Source organism: Pogona vitticeps, chromosome 2, assembly GCF_051106095.1.
Source record: "Pogona vitticeps strain Pit_001003342236 chromosome 2, PviZW2.1, whole genome shotgun sequence".
Lineage (NCBI taxonomy): Eukaryota > Metazoa > Chordata > Lepidosauria > Squamata > Agamidae > Pogona > Pogona vitticeps.
The window spans coordinates 193,591,482-193,611,714 of NC_135784.1; the positions used below are offsets into that span (position 1 = coordinate 193,591,482).

Here is a 20,233-nt window from a genome sequence, read left to right on the forward strand (position 1 = left end):
ATTTGCTCTTCCTCTTTTACTAACTTGTAAGTTAATGGTTAAAAAAGGAGAGTTGAAAAAGAATAATTTTTATGAAACATGTGGCAGATTTTTGATATATGTGTTAACAAGAGGAAAAGGGAAAGCTCCAAATCAAGAACCAATGCAGTTCTGGAGAAGAGAACAATAACAGAAGAATATAGATGGAGGAAGATTATTGCAAGAGGTCCCATCTATGGTGGTGGGGAACACGGTTAAATTGTATTTTGGTTTGTGTATTTTATGTTTACGGCATAGTTATTTAAAAAATTTAAAAGGAAGTGTTTGGAAAGGGAGACTCCTGCTTTTGTCCTGTTCAGAAGGTGGAGGAATCCAGCTCCACGGGTGGGCTCAGGGTGTGAGGGAGCGCCTTCTCAGTCAGGGCTGGATGGAGGCAGCTGCTCATGCTTCGTCCTGGCAACCAAGGAAAGATTCTGTGTCCTCTGACCAAGGGTCCTGTTTCTGTTCCCCGAGTGCCAGGAGGTAATGTTCCCATCAAAAGAAGCCCAGAGTCCCACCTGCTCCCTCCTCCTCAGGAGAGATGTTTGCTGAGGGACCCCAGAGATGGGATCCAGTTGCTGGACAAGATCCTGTCGGAATTCCCGGAGTCTGAGGAACTGGTTGCCTCCCTGGAGCCCCTCCTTCCAGACTGCCTCTGTGCCTCTCAAGCCCCAGCAGAGCCAAGAGAGTTGATTTACTGACTGCTGGCGAGGAGAGGGGCCTCTGGGTGCCTTCCCAGAGGAGGGGAAAGGATCCAAGATCCGGAGGGCAAATGAGGAGCCACCGCCGCCCCCCCTTTCAGCCCATCCCTGGCCTCGCCCTCTTTCCCTCACCCGCGTCCCATCTGCCCAACTGACCTGAGAGGCTCCCCGGGAGCTGTTTCAGCAGCAGCACCTCCTGCACCACGTACTGCGAGGCTTCCCCGCCGCGGAGCAAGTCGGCGGGAGACAAAGGCAGCTGGAACTCCCACGAGGGAGCCGCCATCGGAGCCGCCCCGGCCATCCCGCTCAAGTCCCCGGCCGGAAGCAGAATGAACAGACCCCCTCTTCGCGCCACGCAGAGTTCAGCGGCAATCGGCTAATCAGAGCGTTTGGAATGCAAGCCGGACCAATCACCGTGCGAACACCTCCGCTGCCCCGCCTAATCAGAAAAGGCCCCCAAAAAGCCCTCAAAACTGCCGAACGAGCCTCAGCCTCTGGTGCCCGCAGCAGCGGTGAAGGAAAAGGCGCGCCGTCATTTCGAATAGGCTCAGCCAATCAGAGTGCTGGGTCTGAGATTAGCGGCCAACCAGCTGAAGAGGACGGTACTCGCCCCCGCGGCCCTTGCAATCTCACATCCGTCGTACCGAAGAGATACGAAAAGAGTAGCGGGGCCACCTACGCTGCTCTAGAGGGAGCTGGCGGGTTCCTTTCGGGCAAACCAAAACAACACCACCGAGAAATTCATCGTTTTTACAAACCAACAGCACTTCTTCGCCAAAAAGAAAACAGCATTTCTTATTTTGCGTGCAAATGTTGGGGTTTTTTACATTTAACCTTCCTAATTTTTATAAAGGATGATCTCACTATGAGAGGGAAAGGACTTCAGCCCTGGGAGCCCCCTTTGCACTCAAAAGGGCCAAAACCAGAGAAGCCCCCTTTCACCCGATGCACCAAAGCGAGCCCTTTCACGCTCTCCCCTAACTCAGGGCATGATTCGTGCGGGTTTTTCCATTATCCTTACCGATTTCGAAAGAGTTCCCATCAGGAAATCCGTCGGATCACAAGTTTTATCCATGGAAAACAGGCACAAAAAAAAGAGGCAGGGAGCCGGCTTGGTTTTTGGGGGTGACTCGACTCGATGGACTTTGAGGAGTGAAGTGGGTGCGGGTGGGACCCCTTGCAGAATCAAATCGGGAGCGGGCTTGAGGGTGGTGTTTCGTGGGTTGAACCATGAAATCTTGCCCGTCCCGTAGCTGGACGGAGAGTTGGGTCGTAGGGATTAAAAACACACCCGCCCCCCCTCGATATAATATAGTAACCGGGGGGCGGCTTGCCTTTGCAGCTACGGTCCCTTCACCCCCCCCCCCCCGCTTTTCAGGGCGAAAGGCGTCCTGTGTCCTGATCGCTGCAGAAGAAATCCGCCCAAGCCCTTCATTTTGCCCTCTCGACGTCCCCTTCCTCGCTCCCGCCTTGGCTTTTCCAGCGGAGGTTCTCCAAGCCCAAGAATCCCTGGGAAGCCCGATCGGATGGACCCGCTCCTGGCCGGCGTGGATGCTCTACTGTTTTCCTGCCTCTCTGCGGCGACGGCGCCGCTTCCGCTCCAAGGCCAGGAGGAAGACCCCGCGGCCTTGTGGGTCGTGTGAATGGCGGCTCCCTGAGCGTGTCGCGCTGCTCGGGAGGAAGGGAGGAGGTCTCGCCGAGCAGGGAGCGCGATGGCGGCGATGGCGGCCAAGCGGTGGTGGTGGGCGGCGGCGCGGGACTTCTTGAGCCGCCCCTTCTTCCCGCCCGAAGCCCGCCGACTCTGCAGCAGCACGAGTGCCAGTAAGGCGGGAGAGGGGGATAAAAAAAAGAGAAAGAAATGGCCCTGCCAAGGGTAGGCGAGGGAGGGTTTTGTAGCCCAGGTCACCTTCAGGCAGGCTCTGGCGCAGTTCTCCCCCACCCCGTTTTATAATTTTTGTGACCCAATACCCTGTTATGATTTTTTTTAGAAACTAGTATACGAATCACATACTGTACTTAGATTTTTTTTAAGGAACTGCCTTTCTTCATAAAACATCCTTCATAAAACAGACCTGGTTTTAAAGGAGAATCCTGCTTTCTAAGACAAGGTGCACGTTCCTCAGGTGTATTGCTGTAGGATACAGTGGTAGTGTTGCTGCCATCACGCTATCAATTAATGTCCAAGATTGTAAAAAAGCAATCTGGATTGCATAGGTGGAGCAATACAGGCATGCATTTCATTTCGACACAATACTGTAGTTTGCTCACTGCATGTCTTCAAAGTCTATATTGCAAAAAAAATGGTTTCAAGTTGGTTCTGACTTATGACAGCACTTCCTAGGATATTTTAGACATACACTAGTAGTCGGATTAAGTTTGCTACATTTTTTAGTGATGCGCTCAGAGCATGCGGCCCAATCAAGTTTGCACAAGCTGGCTTTTTACCCAGGAGGCATGGTGGGGAATTGAACTCCCAAACTCATGTCTGTAGCTAGTTGTTTAAGCCCGCTGAGCTGACCAGCCAGCTGTAATAGTGAATATGAAATAGAACTGATAAAATAGAACTAATTTGTTAAATGCTTTTCAGTCTGTACCCAATAATATCCAATACTCAGTTATGAATTTTTAGAAACGAGTATACAAATCACATACTGGATCCAGAATCTTGCTTATGTAAGACCAACTCTCTGGTGTTGTAATAGTGGCTCCTGTTGGAATATGCAGTGTGAAAGATCTGGTTATGAACACCCATCTAGCAGTTCTACTGAATTTTCTGTCCATTTTTTTAGGACTCCCAAAAGTCAGGCATGTGAGAGAGCCCCCCAGACCGAAAGAGGTTGACAGGTGGACAGAGAAGCGAGCATTGTTTGGGGTGTATGACAACATTGGAATTCTGGGTAAGTATTCTGAAGGTATATTTTGAATAGATAAAAGAATGTATTTTCCGCCATTGATGGGACTGGCATGTTTAAGCCCTTCCGTGACACTAGAGAAGTGATATTATGATGTGTTGTATTAAATTAAGTGTGAGGAATCAAAAAAATATGTGATTTTTTCAGAGTAGGTTGTGGTTGTGTAAAGAGGCAAGGGCATCCACAATCCAGGACATGGCCTAAAAATGTTAGTGCTTTGCTTGTTGTTTTTGGTTATGCTTATTGTTACAAAAATATTAAAAAGTGCCTAACATTTTCAAAATCTTGTAGAGCGATTGAAAGATAGTCTCTACTTGTAAGCCTATAAATTAATGGGAGGAGGGGATACAAAAGGGAAAGAGGAACATTAGAGCAGCTGCAGTTTCAGTGACCATGGGATGGGGTTGAACTGGTCTCCCTTTTGCCATATTGTTCTTCCTGGAGACACGATTCATTGGATTCAGCCTCCCAAGAATCCTTGATCTTCTCACCATTGAGCAGACACTAGTGTGTTCCATTCTTCATCAGTGCAGTTTCAAGGTAATTCTGTGCGGAATGTGTGGTGCAGCAAACATTTTAAAAGTAATGAGCAGTGACAAGCATCCCATGCTATCATTTTTGTAGTCTGATGAGCTCACCAAGCTAGCCAACAACATTTACATTTCACTTTTCTGCTGTGCATTTCTGATAGCTGAATGATTCAGTTATCTGACTGTGGAGCCAGAGATTGGGAGTTCGATTCCCCAGTGTGCCTCCTTGAGAATTTATGTTATATTATATTATTGAATTTTATAGCTTCAGTGCTCCTTTTTCTCCTCTTTGTTTCTATTTCATTTGCATGTCTTTTTTCCTGTGTTAGTTTCTAATTTCCATTTTCTCCTCCTTAATTGTGCGTTTCTCATTGCATGTATTCCCTTTTCTCCTTTTTCTTATTTTTAGTGTCTTATGACCTCTTTTTTATTTACCTAAGACTGCCTCTTGGATTTTTTTTTCTGCTAATAGTGTTCATCTATGATCTTTTCCTCTCCTACACACACAAAAAAGGGGTAGAGGTTATTCCAGTCCCTGCTCAAGCAGATTTCCTTCCCATTATGCCACATGTGGTTAAAGGATACAGTACTTTTCATCTTTTTTTGAGGGGTTTTCTTTTTTTTTGCTAAGTGATTAGGTAATATGTATTCACGAAGGCTTTCACGGCCGGGATCTAATGGTTGTTGAGGGTTTTTCGGGCTCTTTGGCCGTGTTCTGAAGGTTGTTCTTCCTAACGTTTCGCCAGTCTCTATGGCCGGCATCTTCAGAGGACAGCACTCTGTGCTCAGTGCTAATATGTTCATATACATTCTTACAATGATTTTGGTTTCCCGAGGAAAAGGGGATACCTTGGGAGATGTGTACAGTGGTGCCTCGCAGGATGAGCCCCCGTTTAACGACGAAATCGCATTACAACGAAGTTTTTGCGATTGCAAAACGATGTTTCCTATGGGGGAATTTCGCTTTGCGATGATTGGTTCCCTGCTTCGGGAACCGATTCTCACAAAATGATGATTTTCGGCCAGCTGATCAGCGGTTTCAAAATGGCCGCCGGGTTAAAAAAAAAAGGCTCCCCGCTCTTTTCTGGGACGGATTTCACTGCACAGGCAGTGAAAATGGCCGCGCTATGGAGAATCTTCACTGGACGGTGAGTTTCAAGCCCATAGGAATACATTAATCAGGTTTTAATGCATTTCTATGGGCTTTTAAATTTCGCTTTATGATGTTTTTGTTCTACAGCGATTTCGCTGGAACGAATTAACATCGTAATGCAAGGCACCACTGTATTTGAGAAAGAGGTGAAAGGGGCCGCAACAAAAAACCAATCCCTCACCAGAACGTAGTGGAAGAATCATGGCGGATTACGTCCCCTGGGATAAATTTCAACAGCAAATTGTGATTAGGGAAGAAGTCAGTGTAGGCATTTGGTGATGTGCTCTGAATCCTGTATGTGGTGTGTAGCACCAGAAGCATGGGCTGACTTCTTTACTAGCAGCAATTCATTACTGAGACTTATGCCGGTGGATGCATATTGGCTTGTTTCTGCTCTCCGGGTGCTAAACCTAATAGCTACTTGTGCACGGAAGTGATGGACTCATGGCTAACCTCTCTTTCTATTACATCATTTGTCTTTCTCTTTCTCTCAGGGGATTTCATGGTTCATCCCAAGGAACTTATAAAAGGCCCAGCATGGCTGCGTGGGTGGAAAGGAAATGAGCTACAGAGATGTATCCGTAAAAAGAAAATAGTGGGTGACCGGATGTTTTTAGAGGATTACCACAATCTCAACAAGAGGATCAGATATCTGTACAGTCGATTTAATCGATATGGAAAGCATCGTCATTGAGAATAGTTCCTCAAGAACCACATCTATCTCAGACTACATGGTGCATTCAAGTAAAACATCAGTCATCTTTATGACTTTGGTATTATCAAGAAAATGATGGCTATGTGAAATTTTACTGATGATATTCTTATTCTGGTTTTTCTAAGCTGTATCTGTCTTCTGCTTTACCTACTAATGCATTCTTGCATAGTGCACTGAAATTCTACTCCTGTAATCCTCCCTCTGCTTAATCACCAGAAGATGCCACCTTTTCTGTGGTTTATGTCATGTTTCTGTACACGACAGTATGAGAATTTTGTAACATGTTCCTTGATTATGTGCACCCCAAATATTTGTCTACTAGACCTTTGTTTTAGGATTAAAATGACTTAGTTTAAGGATACAATGACATTGCTATGAATATTAATTATAAGTATAAGATGGATCATCTTGGCAATATGAATTTCATTTTTCTAATTTCTTTTTGTGCCTACCCATCTCTGTTTATAAGGAATGTGTTGCTTTCCACATATTTATGGATTACAGGTCTCAACAGCTAAGGTAGCAAGTGATGAAGGAAATTGGGAGGGCCGTTTTTTAATGATGATGTGGATTGCTTTTCCTTGTATTATTTATGTTAAGATTATGGCCAGATCATAGCTTGTACTAACCATTTAGACACACTGTCCAAATTTTCCTGGTGTTGGTAAGTTCCAGGAGGGCCAGATGTGCTGCGGGAAAATCTTCATGCCCTGGATCCCTCCCAACACGCTGAGTTATTCTGATTACACAGTGCTCCAGGGAGTTACCAAAAACCACAAGATTAAGTTCTTTGCTTTGTATACCAACGCTGCAATATAGGAATACCAAAATATCCACAAAATATAAAAGCACTTAGTAGGTGATCAAGGTAAGGCCCTTCTTTAGTGCCAACAATCCTTTTGTTCCCAGAAATAACCAAGCTGTTATAAAAATGTTCATTTCATTTAATGATCTTACAAGAAAAAGGCAAAACTTCCAAACAATTTCAGAAGTCACAAAAAAGTCAAAAGCTGTGCAGCAAATAAATATTCAAAAAGATTTAAAGCTTGAGGCAAGAACACTTCCAGAACAGTTGGCACAAGGAAGTAAGAAAGCTAGCTGATCTAAGCTAATACTTAGAAAAAGACAGAATATCAACATGGTTTCAGAGCATACATAGAATACAAGTCAGGCAGCAATGCAACAGATGAGCATAGAAGTCTCCAAAGAGATACCAGGCTAAGCAATTTCCTTCTCACTTTTATACCTATCATTCCCTTTTTAGACTTTTCAAGGAGATGTTCCAATCAGGCAGCAAATTGTCCCAATATTTCTTGAAGAGAGTAACTTCTTCAAAGTGACTTCTCTCCCCCTCCCTTCCTCTTTGCTGAAACCATTCCTTGTTAAAGCTCTGTACCAAGTTGTGAGGGGCCTTGAAGATTCCTCTCTCACACAGTGTTAAGGTTTCCCATTTAATGGGTACTTTCTTGACCCACTCCTGGCTAGCTCATCCCAGGCACAAACAGGCCTGTATTTCAAAAGGGCAACTGAACCCATGATCCCCTATCTTCCCAATCTCTTGACAATTCAGCATTTTAATAACATGTTCTAAGCCTTTAGTGTAAAGTGCTTGGGGCAATGAACTGCTTTGTGTTTGTTAATCAAAATCCAGAATAAATGACTGAAATCTTGACTTCTGTTTTTTAAAATCATTTTATCTACATATTGTGGGCATCTGCCCTTTTTGCTTATTATTTTTACTGAATAGCTTTACTATGGGCAGTTTGTGTGGGCAGAATTTAAACATACCTGTCAATCCCCGATACAGCTGTTCTATGGCGTCAGGAGTGTGGAGGCCCTTCAGAGCAAGGCTGCTGTTCTTTAATCTTCTGTGTCCATAGAAATGTTGGAAAGGTTGTTTAGTTCACTTTTACAATCATGATACTTTTTGATAGATGCTTTGGCTGCTCTCTTGCATGGGTGTGGGGAAGTTGGTAAGTATGACGTTTGGTCAACTTATGCTGCAGGAAGTCTATTACAGTGGGCCAAGGACCAGAAGAGCCAAATCACACCAAGAATCCCTCTAGTCCAGTGGTGGTGAACCTTTTTGAGTTTGCGTGTCCAAACGGGGGGGGGGGGGGGAGTGGGCGGCGGAACGAAGTGGCACCAGCGGTGGACCGGAAGCAGCAGCAGAAGGGGGAAGCCCAGCACGGAGGTGCCTCAAGACCCCACTCCGGATCCGCTGCCAGTACCAGGGGCTTGTACACACATACAGTCGTGTCCTGCTTAACGATTATCCCACATTACAACGAATCCGCTTCACGACAATGTTTTTTCAATCCCAAAACAATGTTTTAAATGGGGTTTTTTCGCTTTGAGAAGTTCGGTTACCTGCTTTGTGAACCGATTCTTCGCATTACCACGATCAAAACAGCTGATCGTCGGGTTTTCAAAATGGCCACCGGGTACTAAAATGGCTCCTCGCTGTGCTTAAAGACAGATTCTTTGCTATACAGGCACCGAAAATGGCCGCCGTATGGAGGATCTTTGCTGTTTTTAGCCCATTGGAACGCGTTAACTGGGTTTTAATGCGTTTCAATGGGTTTTTTCACTTTACAACATTTTCGCTCTACAGCGATTTCGCTGGAACGAATTAACGTCGTTAAGCAAGGCACCACTGTACTTGAGGCCTTTGCAAGGGCATTGTTCTCCTCCACCTCCTGCCTGCCTCCAGCACTGTCCCCTTTTTCTCTCCAGTCCCACCTGGGACTTTGTCCCTTTAAGGGAGGGAGGGGATGTCCTACATCATTAGAGGGAGGCGGAAGGCAAGTTATTTTCTTGCGTTCCTTTGTTTGCATCCACTGGGTGCTCGCAAGATTCAAAGGAAGGCAGGGTCTCCTTACCCCCCCCCCCCCACATACACCTCAGGTTTGGCTGCGCAGGGCGGGGGGGGGAGTACTTTATCTGGTGACCTATGGCTCGCGTGCCAGCAGAAAGGGCTCCGCGTGCCAGCCGTGGCACGCATGCCATAGGTTCGTCATCGCTGCTCTACATTTTGTCCCCAAGCAAGATGAAGTCTAGAACGGGCTGTTGCTTCATGCCTATTTCTCTCCCAGCAGTTACTGTTGAGACATGCACACTACTGTAGGATCATGAGACTAAAGTTTTGGCTAGAAGTTCTGGTGTGTTCAGAGGACAGAGGACAGTAAAGGCTTTAGTCTGTTGTTCTTCGAAGCAGATCATCTTGGCTTCTGCAGGATTTTGCTTGCAAATAATGGTTCCTAGAGACAGTAGCTTACTGCCACATGCACAGATAAAAGAATAAAGTCTTTAGCTATACTATGTTCTTTAACTCTCTCTCTCTGTGTGTGTATGTGTGTGTGTGTGTGTGTGTGAAATGCTGTATTTAAGGCGAGAACTGAAGATAATGTGCAGCTCTGATGCTTTATAAGGCATGCTTCTTTCCCCTTGGGGCTTACTTGTGTAGTGTATTTTATCCTTGCATTCCTGCCAGCAGTACTGAGTTGGAGTTCCTGTGTTGTGCTGTGGCAGATTACCCGCTACAGGTTCTCTGTAAAGGGGCAATTCTGATCTTCTTTTCTCTCAGCATTCCTAAGCCTGGCTCTTTGAGAGAGAGAAAATGTACTTTCCGTTCTAAGCACCCTTTGCACCAGAGTTCTATCACCAAAGTCTGTGTCTGCATATCTCACAAGTATGCATGTTGTGAGGTCAGAGTTGCAGAGTTTTCAATTCCCGGTAAAATTCTCATTTTGCTACATAGTAGAAGTATGTAGATCCACAGAGGAGATTAACTAGTAACTTCTCCAGAGCCCATCTCTCATTAACTCTTTCTAATTTTCTGGAGTGCTGCACAGAGGCTCTGCCCCCTGTGCGCAGGATTCTGGCTGTGACCGGAAGCAAATGGGTGAAAACACCGGACTGGCTGTGCACACCTGATGCAGTACTGTGCACCTGCCGCCTTAGAGGGAACACTGACTGGCACCTGAGTAACTCATTCTGAGACATTTGTAGGAGAAAGAATAAAAACATTTCTTTACTTACAGTTGCTTGAAATTAAAGATTTGTGTACACGTGCTGCTTTCTTTACTGCATGCATATTAGCAGCCTGCGACGTTGCTGGAACCAGTTGTATTGGCTCTTGCCTTTCCATTGGACCATTTCAGCAACGTGGAGAGGGGGGATTTGCTGCTTGGGTAACAACCTATCCTCCATACTACTTTACCCAGGCTTCATGCTCTGGAGAGGACACTTCTCGATACAGAGCATGTTACCATGGTCTCTCGAGACTGAAGGATGCCTATGATTAGCAGCCAACCAGACAACAGCCAACAGCAACAAAATAACAGCCAGCAACCAACAAAAGGCAGGGTTCAAACACTCAGCAGAGAGGAAAGGCTCTCTTTGCATCCAGAAGCTGGAAGGAACAATTGGTTAGTGCTAGAGAGACAGACAATCATTCCAGCCCAGAAAAATTCCTCCTAGTTACTACAGATGGCAACCACTGTACTGTAAAATCCTGGATTTCTGACATCTCGCCAGGGAACGGAGAAATGGTGCTGCCGGTGGAAATCTCCCGTTCTAAAAGAAGCGAAAGCTACGATGCCTGAAGCAGTCAACCATTAACGGTACAGTCCTATAGTAGTATACGCGCCCACGCCGAAGTCAGACTCTCAGACATCTTGCCGGTTAAGCCAACGCATCCAAATGAGCTGCCGCGGAGGAGCCAGCCGGACAGCTTCGATAGGTGGGCGGGGCTGTGCAGGACGAGGCCCGGCGCGGACAAGGCTATTGGACGAGCGAGCCAACCCTCGCTTTCTGGGACAAGGGCGTGGTCGCAGGAGGGCGGAGGGCGAACGTTCCATTCATTCGCTCCGCTGCGCCGGCGACCGTGTGGGAGGGGCGTGACGGGAAAGGGCTCTCCATTGGCTCGCCCTGGGGCCCCCGGGCGCGCCGAAAGGACCGCCCCTCCCCTTCTCCTTGTATAAAAGGCGGGGGGGTGGCCGCGCGGCTCCTGCTGCAGCAATTTGGGGATCGCTAGAGGGAGGCGGGCATCTCTGGCTGTCGACGTTGCTCCGGGCGGGCGGTCGCCTCGGACGGTCGCACGATTCCTACGCTACTTGGTGGGTTCAGCTCTGAAAAAAAAGAAAAGGGGATCTGCCAGAGCCGAGGCGAACCATGTGAGTAACGCTGGGGCGAGGAGCAGCCCGGACAGGGGTGACCGCCCGCCTGCTTGCTTGCTGCCCTGCTCTGTGCTGCTGCTTTCGCTGCACAGTTGCGGTACCTGCCGAGTTGCGCATTGCAGCACCGCCTCCTCCCACCCCACCTCCGTACTCTTTCCCATTCATCGTCCGGTGCCGGGGCGAGCACGATCGGGCTATGCCGCCTCCGTCGCCTGTCCGATCTGCCCGGGGCCCCCATCCCTAACCCCACCCCGTGCTTGCTGCGGAGTGGCCCCCCACGAGTCTCCGCAAGATCGCCTCTTCTTCTGTGCTTGCTCAGCCCTCGGCCGCGTCGGAGCTCGCCTTCAGACCCCCTCGGCTGGCTGCGGGGAAGGGTGGTTCCAGCGGAAGAACTGGGACAGTGGGGGGGGGAGGGGAAGACGACGGGGGGGTTGCAATGGGGGGAGCGGGGCATTTTCACAGGGGAGGAGGAGGAAAGGCGATTCCGAAATGCGGCACTTGTCTGCAGGTTTCTCTCTCCCTTGTTCAACGTCTGAGGAAAAGGGGAAAGGAGTCGGTCAACAGCCCAGATCTCGGGCTTGTTTTAAAAATTACGATGTTAAAAGAGATTTCATCGCGCTCTCGTAGAAAGCTGTGCGACGGAGGTGGCAAGATCTGCTTGGCATGTGCCAATGCTTGGAGGAGTGCGGAGATCGCCTTTCCATGGATGGGGGGTGGGGGTGATGGTGGTGAAGAAAAGAATCCTCCAGGCTGTCATAAGCTCTGAGAGGTGACCCTTCCTATCACCTTGCTGGTGATCATCTGGAAAGGAAAGAGGGAAGACTTTTTGTGTGAGAGATTCATTGCGGAGCAGAAAAGCTGGGCTTAGTTTCCTTTGGACTTGCGCGAGTCTGGGCTGTCTGTTCATGTCCAGTGGAGACAGCTGTCCCTTGTTTTTTCCTTTCTCTGGATTTCATGACCGATTTCTAGGTGATGTTGCCCGGAGCATCCTATGTCTGGATCGAGCAGCAACCTGGTTCTGAGATTCTTTTAACCCCTTTTTTGCTGGGATTGAGAAATGCAGCATTGCTCTATGAACTGGTGTTTTAACTCCAGACAGCAACATGATAGCAAAGAGAAAAGCTCTTGGTAGCAACTTTCCCCAATGAAAAAAGGTCCCTGTTTTATGACACAGCAATTATTTCATGTTCGGGGATCACGCTCTGATGATACAGAAGTGTCCTGACCTTGTTCGCTGCAGTATTGGCTATCATGGTGTGACTGCAGTCGTAACGGTAGTAGACTTCAAATGTTCAGTGCCCTTCGCGTTTGTACTGCCATCTCCGCAACCCCTCACAACAGATCTGAGGAAGGCCCACAGTCTCTGCTGCAGATGGAGGAGGGTTGACTTAGGTGACTTCCTGGGCTAGAAATAGCCACTTACCACCTATAAGACAACATTTTAAAATTATTTTTCATGGGCTTTCACGTGACCAAGCACACTTCTTCACGTGAATGGAGGGACTGTGTCTCTTGGGGAGTATAAAACTTGGCAGTTTAAAATCATTGGGCTAAGCTTAGAACAGTTGCCAATGGTTTTAAACTGCCAACAGTTTTATACTCCCTTTTATATTCTAGATTAAGTCACGGCATTCATCTGAAAAAATGTGTTTGGACACACAAAAGCTTATGAAAAATAAAAAACTTGTCTTATAGGTGTTACATGACTGTTTCTGGTTTGCTGCAATAGATTAATGTGGCTTTCTAGGCCACAATCCCTTGTACTTGTTCCCATTGCACTGAAAATATGTCGAAGCACTGTTGGTCACTTATCAATTCTGGACTTGTATCCTATCCTGTTTAACTTCTGCTCCAGTTTCCACAGTGTTTCTAGAAGATCCCTGAAGGGTCAGACCTACAAATGTGTCCTCTAAAAGCATTGAGACTCCAAAGTGCAGCACTCAGCACTTTTAGCTACGTATGCTGGGTAGGACATATGTGAGTTGTAATCCATCATTTTCAGGGAGTGTCCTTTTTTCATCCTATTCTGCAATTTGTTCCTCGGTGGAGCCTGCCTAGATATTTCAGGGAAGCCACAAAGGAGGGCATGAAGGCAACAAATCCCAGTCTTTCTCTGCTCCAGTGACTAGGATAACACTGCCTCTGTATGCAGAATGCCCCCTTTTACCTCATAAATATCGAGACCTGGCCTCCTCAGTGCTAGTATGCTTCCCTGCATCTTGCATGTGTCAGAAGTCACACCTTGCATGAAGGACTGCTGCTCTTGAATTTCTTATGAATAGTGGTCGCTGTGCAATCCCCTGAGTTCTATTAAATAAGGAGGTACATCTCTCTTCATACCATGCATAGTTCTCTTTACTTCTCACATTTCCTCTTAGGATTTTCTTTTCATTAAGAAGAAAGAACTCTAAATACTTCTAGCTTTTGTGGGGGGGGGGGGAACCATCCAAACGAAGGTCACTTTTGCTGCCCTTTCCTGTACTTTTTCCAGCTACAATGTGTATCTTTACACAGTAGAGATGTAAACTGTACTTAGAGGAGGCAGTATTCTGCATCAGCACTGCCACCTTTTTTTACTTGACTTCCCCATCTCCAGGTCTGATCCAGCTCAGCCAGCTGCCCCAGGTGCAGGACCAGAAGGGGGAGAAAATGCTGGAGGCCCTCCTGGACCACCCCCAAATTTGACCAGTAATCGTCGCCTGCAACAGACTCAAGCACAGGTGGAAGAGGTAAGTTACTAACCTGTTTAACTGAGCAGTTGTGGTGGGTTTTTGTGATTTCCTTCTCACGAGTGGCCTAACCTGCCTTTTCCTTTCAGGTGGTAGATATAATGCGTGTGAATGTGGATAAAGTCTTGGAGCGAGATCAGAAATTATCAGAATTAGATGAACGAGCAGATGCTCTCCAAGCTGGTGCCCAAGTATTTGAAAGTAGCGCAGCAGCGCTCAAGAGGAAGTACTGGTGGAAGAACTGTAAGGTGAGCTTTTGGTAAATATTCCCTTGGCTCTTTTGCCACGGTCTGAGAAGGCAGCTGAGACAAGGGGGGGATGAACTGGTAGCTTTATTTATTGGTGGAGGACCAATGTATCAGAAGCAGAAGGAGTACTTTGCAAATATATGGTTCCAGCTTCATTGCATCCCTGGGGAGCGGATTCTTGAACTGCAGCTCTGAGAATAAGGGGAAAGGGGGTTTCCTCTGCATATTGACGAGCATTTTTCAAACTAGTGAATAAATCAGAAAGCATTAGAGAAAATGTGTATACATTTTGGTGCATTCAAACTAATGCATAAAAATCACACACGTTGCCACTAAGCCTTCTTTTCAAAAACTGGAAAGTGGGTGAAAATGGGACAGAGTGACTTGTACTAGGGGGAAAAAAAACCAGAAGTGTTCCGGAAGGCAACATGACTCCCAGATGAAAAGAGTTTCTTCCTGAGATCATGAAGAACGGCTCTCAGTTAATTAGACAGCAATGGACTAGACAGGCTCATGGTCTGATCTGGTGTGAGACAGCACTGAAGGTTGTGATGATCAGCTGTCTTTAGGGATGGGACTTTCAGGACTTGTAAGGGTTTATAGGAGGTCAGAGTTTCAATACTCATTATGATCTGTAGAGGGCCCTCCCATGGAACTACATCTCCCACAAACCCTTGAGAGTCCTAGGTAGTTCTGCAACTCCCAGGGTGGTCAGGGACAGTTTCCTTGTTTTTCAAAGGAGTTCCAAAACTTATGGATGGAAACACTACGGGGGGTGGGGCATGGTAGAGGCTACTCTGAAGCCTACGGTTCTTGGATTCCTACTCCCAAATTTTCCCTGGAGGAGTCTTGGCAGATTCTCAGAGTGGGAATCCCCTCCCCTTCCACAAATTACAGAATTCTCCACCTTAATTGTCCACCTTTATGGGAGGTCTTATCATCTTATCTTGGATGGCAGCTTTGTATGGTCTCATTTTCATTCCTCTTTGCAGATGATGATCATGCTGGGAGTGATCTGTGCCATTGTGGTCATTGCAATTGCACGTAAGTACCAAAGGGAACCAGGATAACTGGGCTTGTGAGCCACTGGCAGTGGATAAATACAATATCTATCTGCCCCAGGGAGTATGGGAAATGGTGCTTGCTGTTCTCTCTGATGCTAAAATCCAATCAATCTGTGAGCCAAGGTGCCCTTTAGGATAAGGGGTTATTTTGTCTCTAGATTGGGGACAGACACGGTAGTATGAGAGGACCTTCCTTTTCCTGGATGTTCAACAGCCTTTGTTAAACATTGAGTGCTGGATGTAACATGCCCTCTTGTTTTCTCCTCTTTTTTTTCTTCCCTTCTGTTACTTCTGTCCCCAGTCTACTTTTTTACCTGAGAATGTGGTCTTCTCCCCTCCCTCCCCAGTCTGCAGCCTTCTTTCCCCATTGCCTTTTCCTGTCCCACTTCTTCCTCTTCTTTCCTTTCTCCTTTCATTCTGGCTTGGTCATCTGTTTTCTTTTACCTTCCATACCAAGACTTTTATGCATTGTTTCCTGGTTTTCAGTTCATTCTCCGCATAGCTGCTGCAGCCTTTGACTAGGCCAGCTCTTTTGTTTTTAAATTTTTAAAATTATTTCGAGGGTAGCAAAGGGGCCTAGTGGAGGAAATTTTGGATGAGGAGGCTGTGATGTTCTGGTTGATGGCACACATGGATTTTGCTTGCCGTTTGAGGTGTATTGGAAGTATCCTTTTCTCTTGCGACTCAATTGCAAAACATGTCCTTTGGCCATGGACAGCGTTAATGAAGTTGTTACTGGAAAAATTGGAGAGAGACGAGAGAAGGTGGGTGTTTACTGGGAGTAAACATAGTGTTTGCCAGGAAAAGATCCTGGTCCCAGAATTGTTCTGATGTTCCCTTAGTTAGAAATCCATGATGGATGTTCTGCCTAAAGAAATGGTGGTCCTAAGAAAACTGGTACTCTTCCCTTACCATCTCTGAGACGACTTTTGACCTCATGAATGTGGTAAGAAAGATGTTGGTTTGATTCATTTTCCTTGGCTCCAGAAGAGGTAGCTTGATAATGGGGCCCTGTATTCTGTAAGGCCCTCTGAAGTAACAGTGGGATAAAATGGGTCTCTCCTGGTGCCTGCTGTCTTGTGTGGCTTGCTTGACCACTCTGACAGCTTGACAGAGCTGACTATTCAGTTAGCAAGCCCCACACTGTTTTGCTCCTTAGCTGAAAAGGAAGCACAGCAGTGGCATGACAGCTGTGCATTTGGGGGACTGTCTTATCCCTCAGGAGCAAAGTAAGGTGGTTGTGCCATATGATGCTAGGCCAGGTTTTTTTTGCCTAGTTGTACATCCCTAGTTCCTTGGGACAGAGCCAGCAGGGCGAAGTGCTGGTGCTTTCTGAGGATGGCCTGAATGTCGATTCTCACACTTATTCATTGCTTCTACTTTAGGTTATCATTTGATAATTCCATCAGTGGCAAATCTGCCTATATTGATTCATGCTCAGTTGTCACATCCCACGCACTCTGGCAAAGTTGCATTACTCCTGACTGAAAGGAGCTTAGAACAATGGGTGGATTGTTTAAAGAGGTTTAAGAGTAGGGAGAGCCCTGTTTGCTGGTCGAGGCCCAGGAAGTGGCAAAGCTGTGAATTACAGTCGGAGAGAGAGGTCTGTTTGGATGCACATGCTATCTCCCTGTCAGGTTTGCACTGAGAGAATGCTTTTGAAAGGGAAAAGAAGGCTGTGGTGCTCCAGCATAGCTATGGTGGATTAAAGGCCCTTGGGCATGTTTTAGCCATTGAGCCCCTTTGTATCTGGCCCCTCAAAGCGCCCCTCTTAGGTGTGCTAGGAATAGCCTTTGCTGTCCCCTTAGCATGCTGCGAAGGTGCTAACTTTTTTTGCATGTTCACTGCCGTGCACCAGCATTTCATTTGCAGAGTCCACCTCCTTGCAAATCCTCATTTTTCTCCACCTTTGGAGCATGATGGAGGAGAACAGGAACAGAACTCTTCTATGGACAAACCTCTCCCATGTCAGTGGAACTGTGCTGGTCGAAGTGCACCATCCGAAGAGGAGCCAGGGCCCAGTTGGTGGTGGTGGTGGTGATGCTGTCAGCATAAGAGGAAACCCAGTGAGATGCTGAGGCCCCTCTTGATCTCTTCTGGACAAGATCTTGGTTGACTTCCTGCTGCCGTCTTTACTGAAAGAAGCTCGCCCGGCTGCTTTCTTCTGCTTTTCTTGTCTGTTCTCATGGATGTTGTACGTCGCGCCTCTTTCCCCGTCTACCCTCTCCCCTGCTCCATCTCTTTATGCATGGGTAAAAAAAGTACACCCACCCACCCCCAGGCCCTCTGTGCTGAAAGCAAGGGACTACTTTCTCTATGCACAGGACTTCAGCCGCTTTCTCACGCACGTGTGGTTTGTCCTTGTGGGGAACGCAGCCGTATTCTTTCCTCTGGCATGTGTAACGACCAGCTCATGTACTCTTAACGACCTCTGCTAACAAATTACTTCTCTACCACCCAAATGAGTCTGGTTCATCTGTCTCGAGTCACTTGAGAGAAAAGGGGTTCTACTTGCAGGTGAAGTTAAGGCAGAAGATGCCCAACTGAGATTACTAATAAAGGTGGGCTACTTGATCGCCTGAAGTGGTATCATCTGTTCTGAGCTAGAGTAGACGCCAGCTGCGCATAGACGTAAATGGGCAAAGTCTGAAGAACTTGTGGGCATGGCAGGAGGGCATCTAGGTCCATGTTCTTTCGGCACAAGCAGTGCTGCATTGAGCCTAGTTCCCGACTCAAGTAGACTGCAGATGAAACAGCATTGGGTGGAAAGGGCTGCAGATGTACTCAAGTACAACAGCATTGTCTCACACTTGTGGTGAAGGCTTGTTCAAAGGGTAGCTTTGGAGAGCTTTCTGACAACCTTGCTATCAATGACAGTGGAAATTTACCAGTGTATGAAATGATCCAGGCTAGTGTCGGCTCCGATTCAGACTTTAACTGGCCATATCATATTTAGCTCTTATTTGCCCTGTTTGCCCTTGTCTTAACAGGAAAATGCACCTTGTATTTCTTTTGTATAAATAGCTAAGTTCAACGAAACCATCCTTATATGCAGAATAAATTGTGTCATGAAAACTTGGCAATATAATTTTCCTAACTTGGTTCTAGTTGGGAACAGTGGCAATTGTCTGTATAAAACCCACACTTTTAGGGTGCATGAGAGAGAGAGAGCCTTGTTCTTATATTGCTGCTCAAATGTAAGGTGTTTTTTTAATTCAAAGAGGAAAGAACACTCTTTTTTCTATTTAATATGGATCAAATCTAATGCTATCCCCTGCAAGTAGGCTTTTATCAAAAGAAAAAAAAACCCGAGGAAAGTTGTTCAGAGCTGCTGTGTGTTGTGTATGTCATAATTTCTTGTGTTACTGCTATCTGTGTTATCTATCCATGTTGGAGTCACATAGAAGGTCTTACTGTACAGCTGCTATTAACACATGTGTATACATTTGAAGGCACCAAAATCAGAGTAATACTTTGTCCTTCCTCTCACACAAATGATATGCCCAATGAAAACAGGAGGGTTGCATTTATGTGTGATGTTTGTGGTCTCAGTCAAAGCACTGATCCAAGAGCCCCTCTCCTGTTTTCACATAGCAGAAAGCTCTTTTCTCTGCTGTATGATGTGTATATTTTCTCTACAATTGGTCCTGCCCTGATGTAAATGCAAGGTGTTTGTTTTGCTACGGATACTCCTGGGGAGAGAAAAAAAGTAACTGTCCAAGAATCCATTAAATGAAAGCATTCCATACCATCATCCCCAGCACAGTGGATGAAATCCCAGACTCTAACTTAATTGTAGTTATATGCAGCCATGCTAGAGCAAAGAGGCATTTCCCTTGTGCAAATACTGCATTGTTAGAGAGCAAGAAGAGAGGGCTTGAAACGTGAAGAGCACAAATCTAATTTTTACATGCGTACCCAGGAAAGCTGCGTAGTGGCAGTGAGTTCCAGGGCAACTTAATGATCTCATGAAGTTATATATGGCAATCTTTATAGCTACCTGTGTCCCCATAAAATGATTGATGCTTAGACATGCTTGGGTGTGTGTGTATGGAAATCCCACCCAGAATGGGATCTTTGTGGTATGTGGACACTTTGCCATGTCATCTTCATAAATTGCTCCTAACACATTTTTGGATGGGAAGTTCATTTACAAAAAATTTACAAAAAGCAAGCTGTCACTTAAGGGGAGGGCCACGGTTTCAAGCTGTCACATGCAATCTGGGGTGCGTGATGTCATGCTTTGACAGCACAAGAAGAAATACTTGATGCAATAAACACCAGAGGAAGTTCTTGAAGAAGAGCAGAAAGAAAAATACCCTATAAGCTGCCAGTATAAAAGACTGGGTCCAACACTGAAGAAGCTTGTCTATTCCAAAGCATCTATTACTGTGCAGTTTGCCATTAGGAAAGAGGGACTGAGGCCGTTATCTTGCCAGTGACCTTTTTAAATTAGAGGGGGTTTTCCAGAAGCCTCTTGTCTTCATTTCCTAACTTTGGAGGTTAAACAAGTATATTGCACAGGAATTGGTGGAGCACAGGCAGTGTCTGCATAAGCTGACTTTTCCTTTGGACAATGTTCATTCCTGCCCCACTCTTAAGTAAATAATTTCTGCACAACACATCGAATGCAAACACATCATCTCTTGGACCTCTCTTTAGATCATATTTAGCCTTGCTCTGGTACAAATGGGGAAAAGGATCTGAAGCTCAACCAACCCTTTCGTTTTGGAAGGAACACCCCCCCCCCCGAAAGCAACTTCTGGGTATGATCTGTTTAATCTGGTTCTTCCTTTTAGATAGGCTACAGACGACAGGGGTTGCATGTAGCACAGGGAGAGCATGTTAAAAGAGCAAAAGGTTTTTCATCTCACCTGCATTTCCTCTGGAGAAAAGATGGGATGTTAAATGTAACAAATCTCTGTGCACTTCCATGAGAAGAATCAGAAGATGGATTCTCCTGGACCTTTTTATAGCCGAGGT

The 20,233-nt window shown here is 46.3% G+C and overlaps 3 protein-coding genes across 11 annotated transcripts in view; 2 read left to right on the forward strand and 1 right to left on the reverse strand.

Moving 5' to 3' along the window:
* The window catches only part of NCAPD2 (non-SMC condensin I complex subunit D2), a 58,356-nt gene extending 47,588 nt beyond the window's left edge, over positions 1-10,768 (reverse strand). For 2 of the 5 annotated variants that reach the window (XM_072991804.2, XM_072991803.2), the window contains exon 1: positions 876-1,129. In XM_072991804.2, the coding sequence (XP_072847905.2) occupies positions 876-1,020 (145 nt within the window). In that variant the 5' untranslated portion in view covers positions 1,021-1,129. Of the gene's footprint in view, positions 1-875; positions 1,130-1,740; positions 1,865-10,070 lie in introns of those variants that run through there. The other 3 variants (XM_078384741.1, XM_078384740.1, XM_072991805.2) reach the window with 3 other exon arrangements.
* On the forward strand, positions 2,312-7,701 carry MRPL51 (mitochondrial ribosomal protein L51). Its single transcript, XM_020804195.3, has 3 exons — positions 2,312-2,540; positions 3,509-3,616; positions 5,809-7,701. Exons 1-3 carry the CDS (start codon positions 2,432-2,434, stop codon positions 6,006-6,008), a joined length of 417 nt encoding a protein of 138 aa, XP_020659854.3. The 5' UTR covers positions 2,312-2,431; the 3' UTR covers positions 6,009-7,701.
* A 267-nt stretch (positions 10,769-11,035) lies between the features above and the next one.
* VAMP1 (vesicle associated membrane protein 1) lies at positions 11,036-19,989 on the forward strand. 5 transcript variants are annotated; one of them, XM_020804159.3, is made up of 5 exons: positions 11,036-11,206; positions 13,806-13,938; positions 14,028-14,186; positions 15,179-15,230; positions 15,552-18,325. In XM_020804159.3, coding segments are annotated over exons 1-5 (363 nt in total). In that variant the 5' UTR covers positions 11,036-11,204; the 3' UTR covers positions 15,569-18,325. The 5 variants fall into 5 exon arrangements, with proteins under 5 accessions (XP_020659818.1, XP_020659817.1, XP_078240868.1 ...); XM_020804158.3 differs by having other exon boundaries at positions 17,109-18,325; XM_078384742.1 differs by lacking the exon at positions 11,036-11,206 and adding an exon at positions 13,053-13,186 and having other exon boundaries at positions 17,109-18,325.
* Positions 19,990-20,233: the final 244 nt, after the last annotated feature.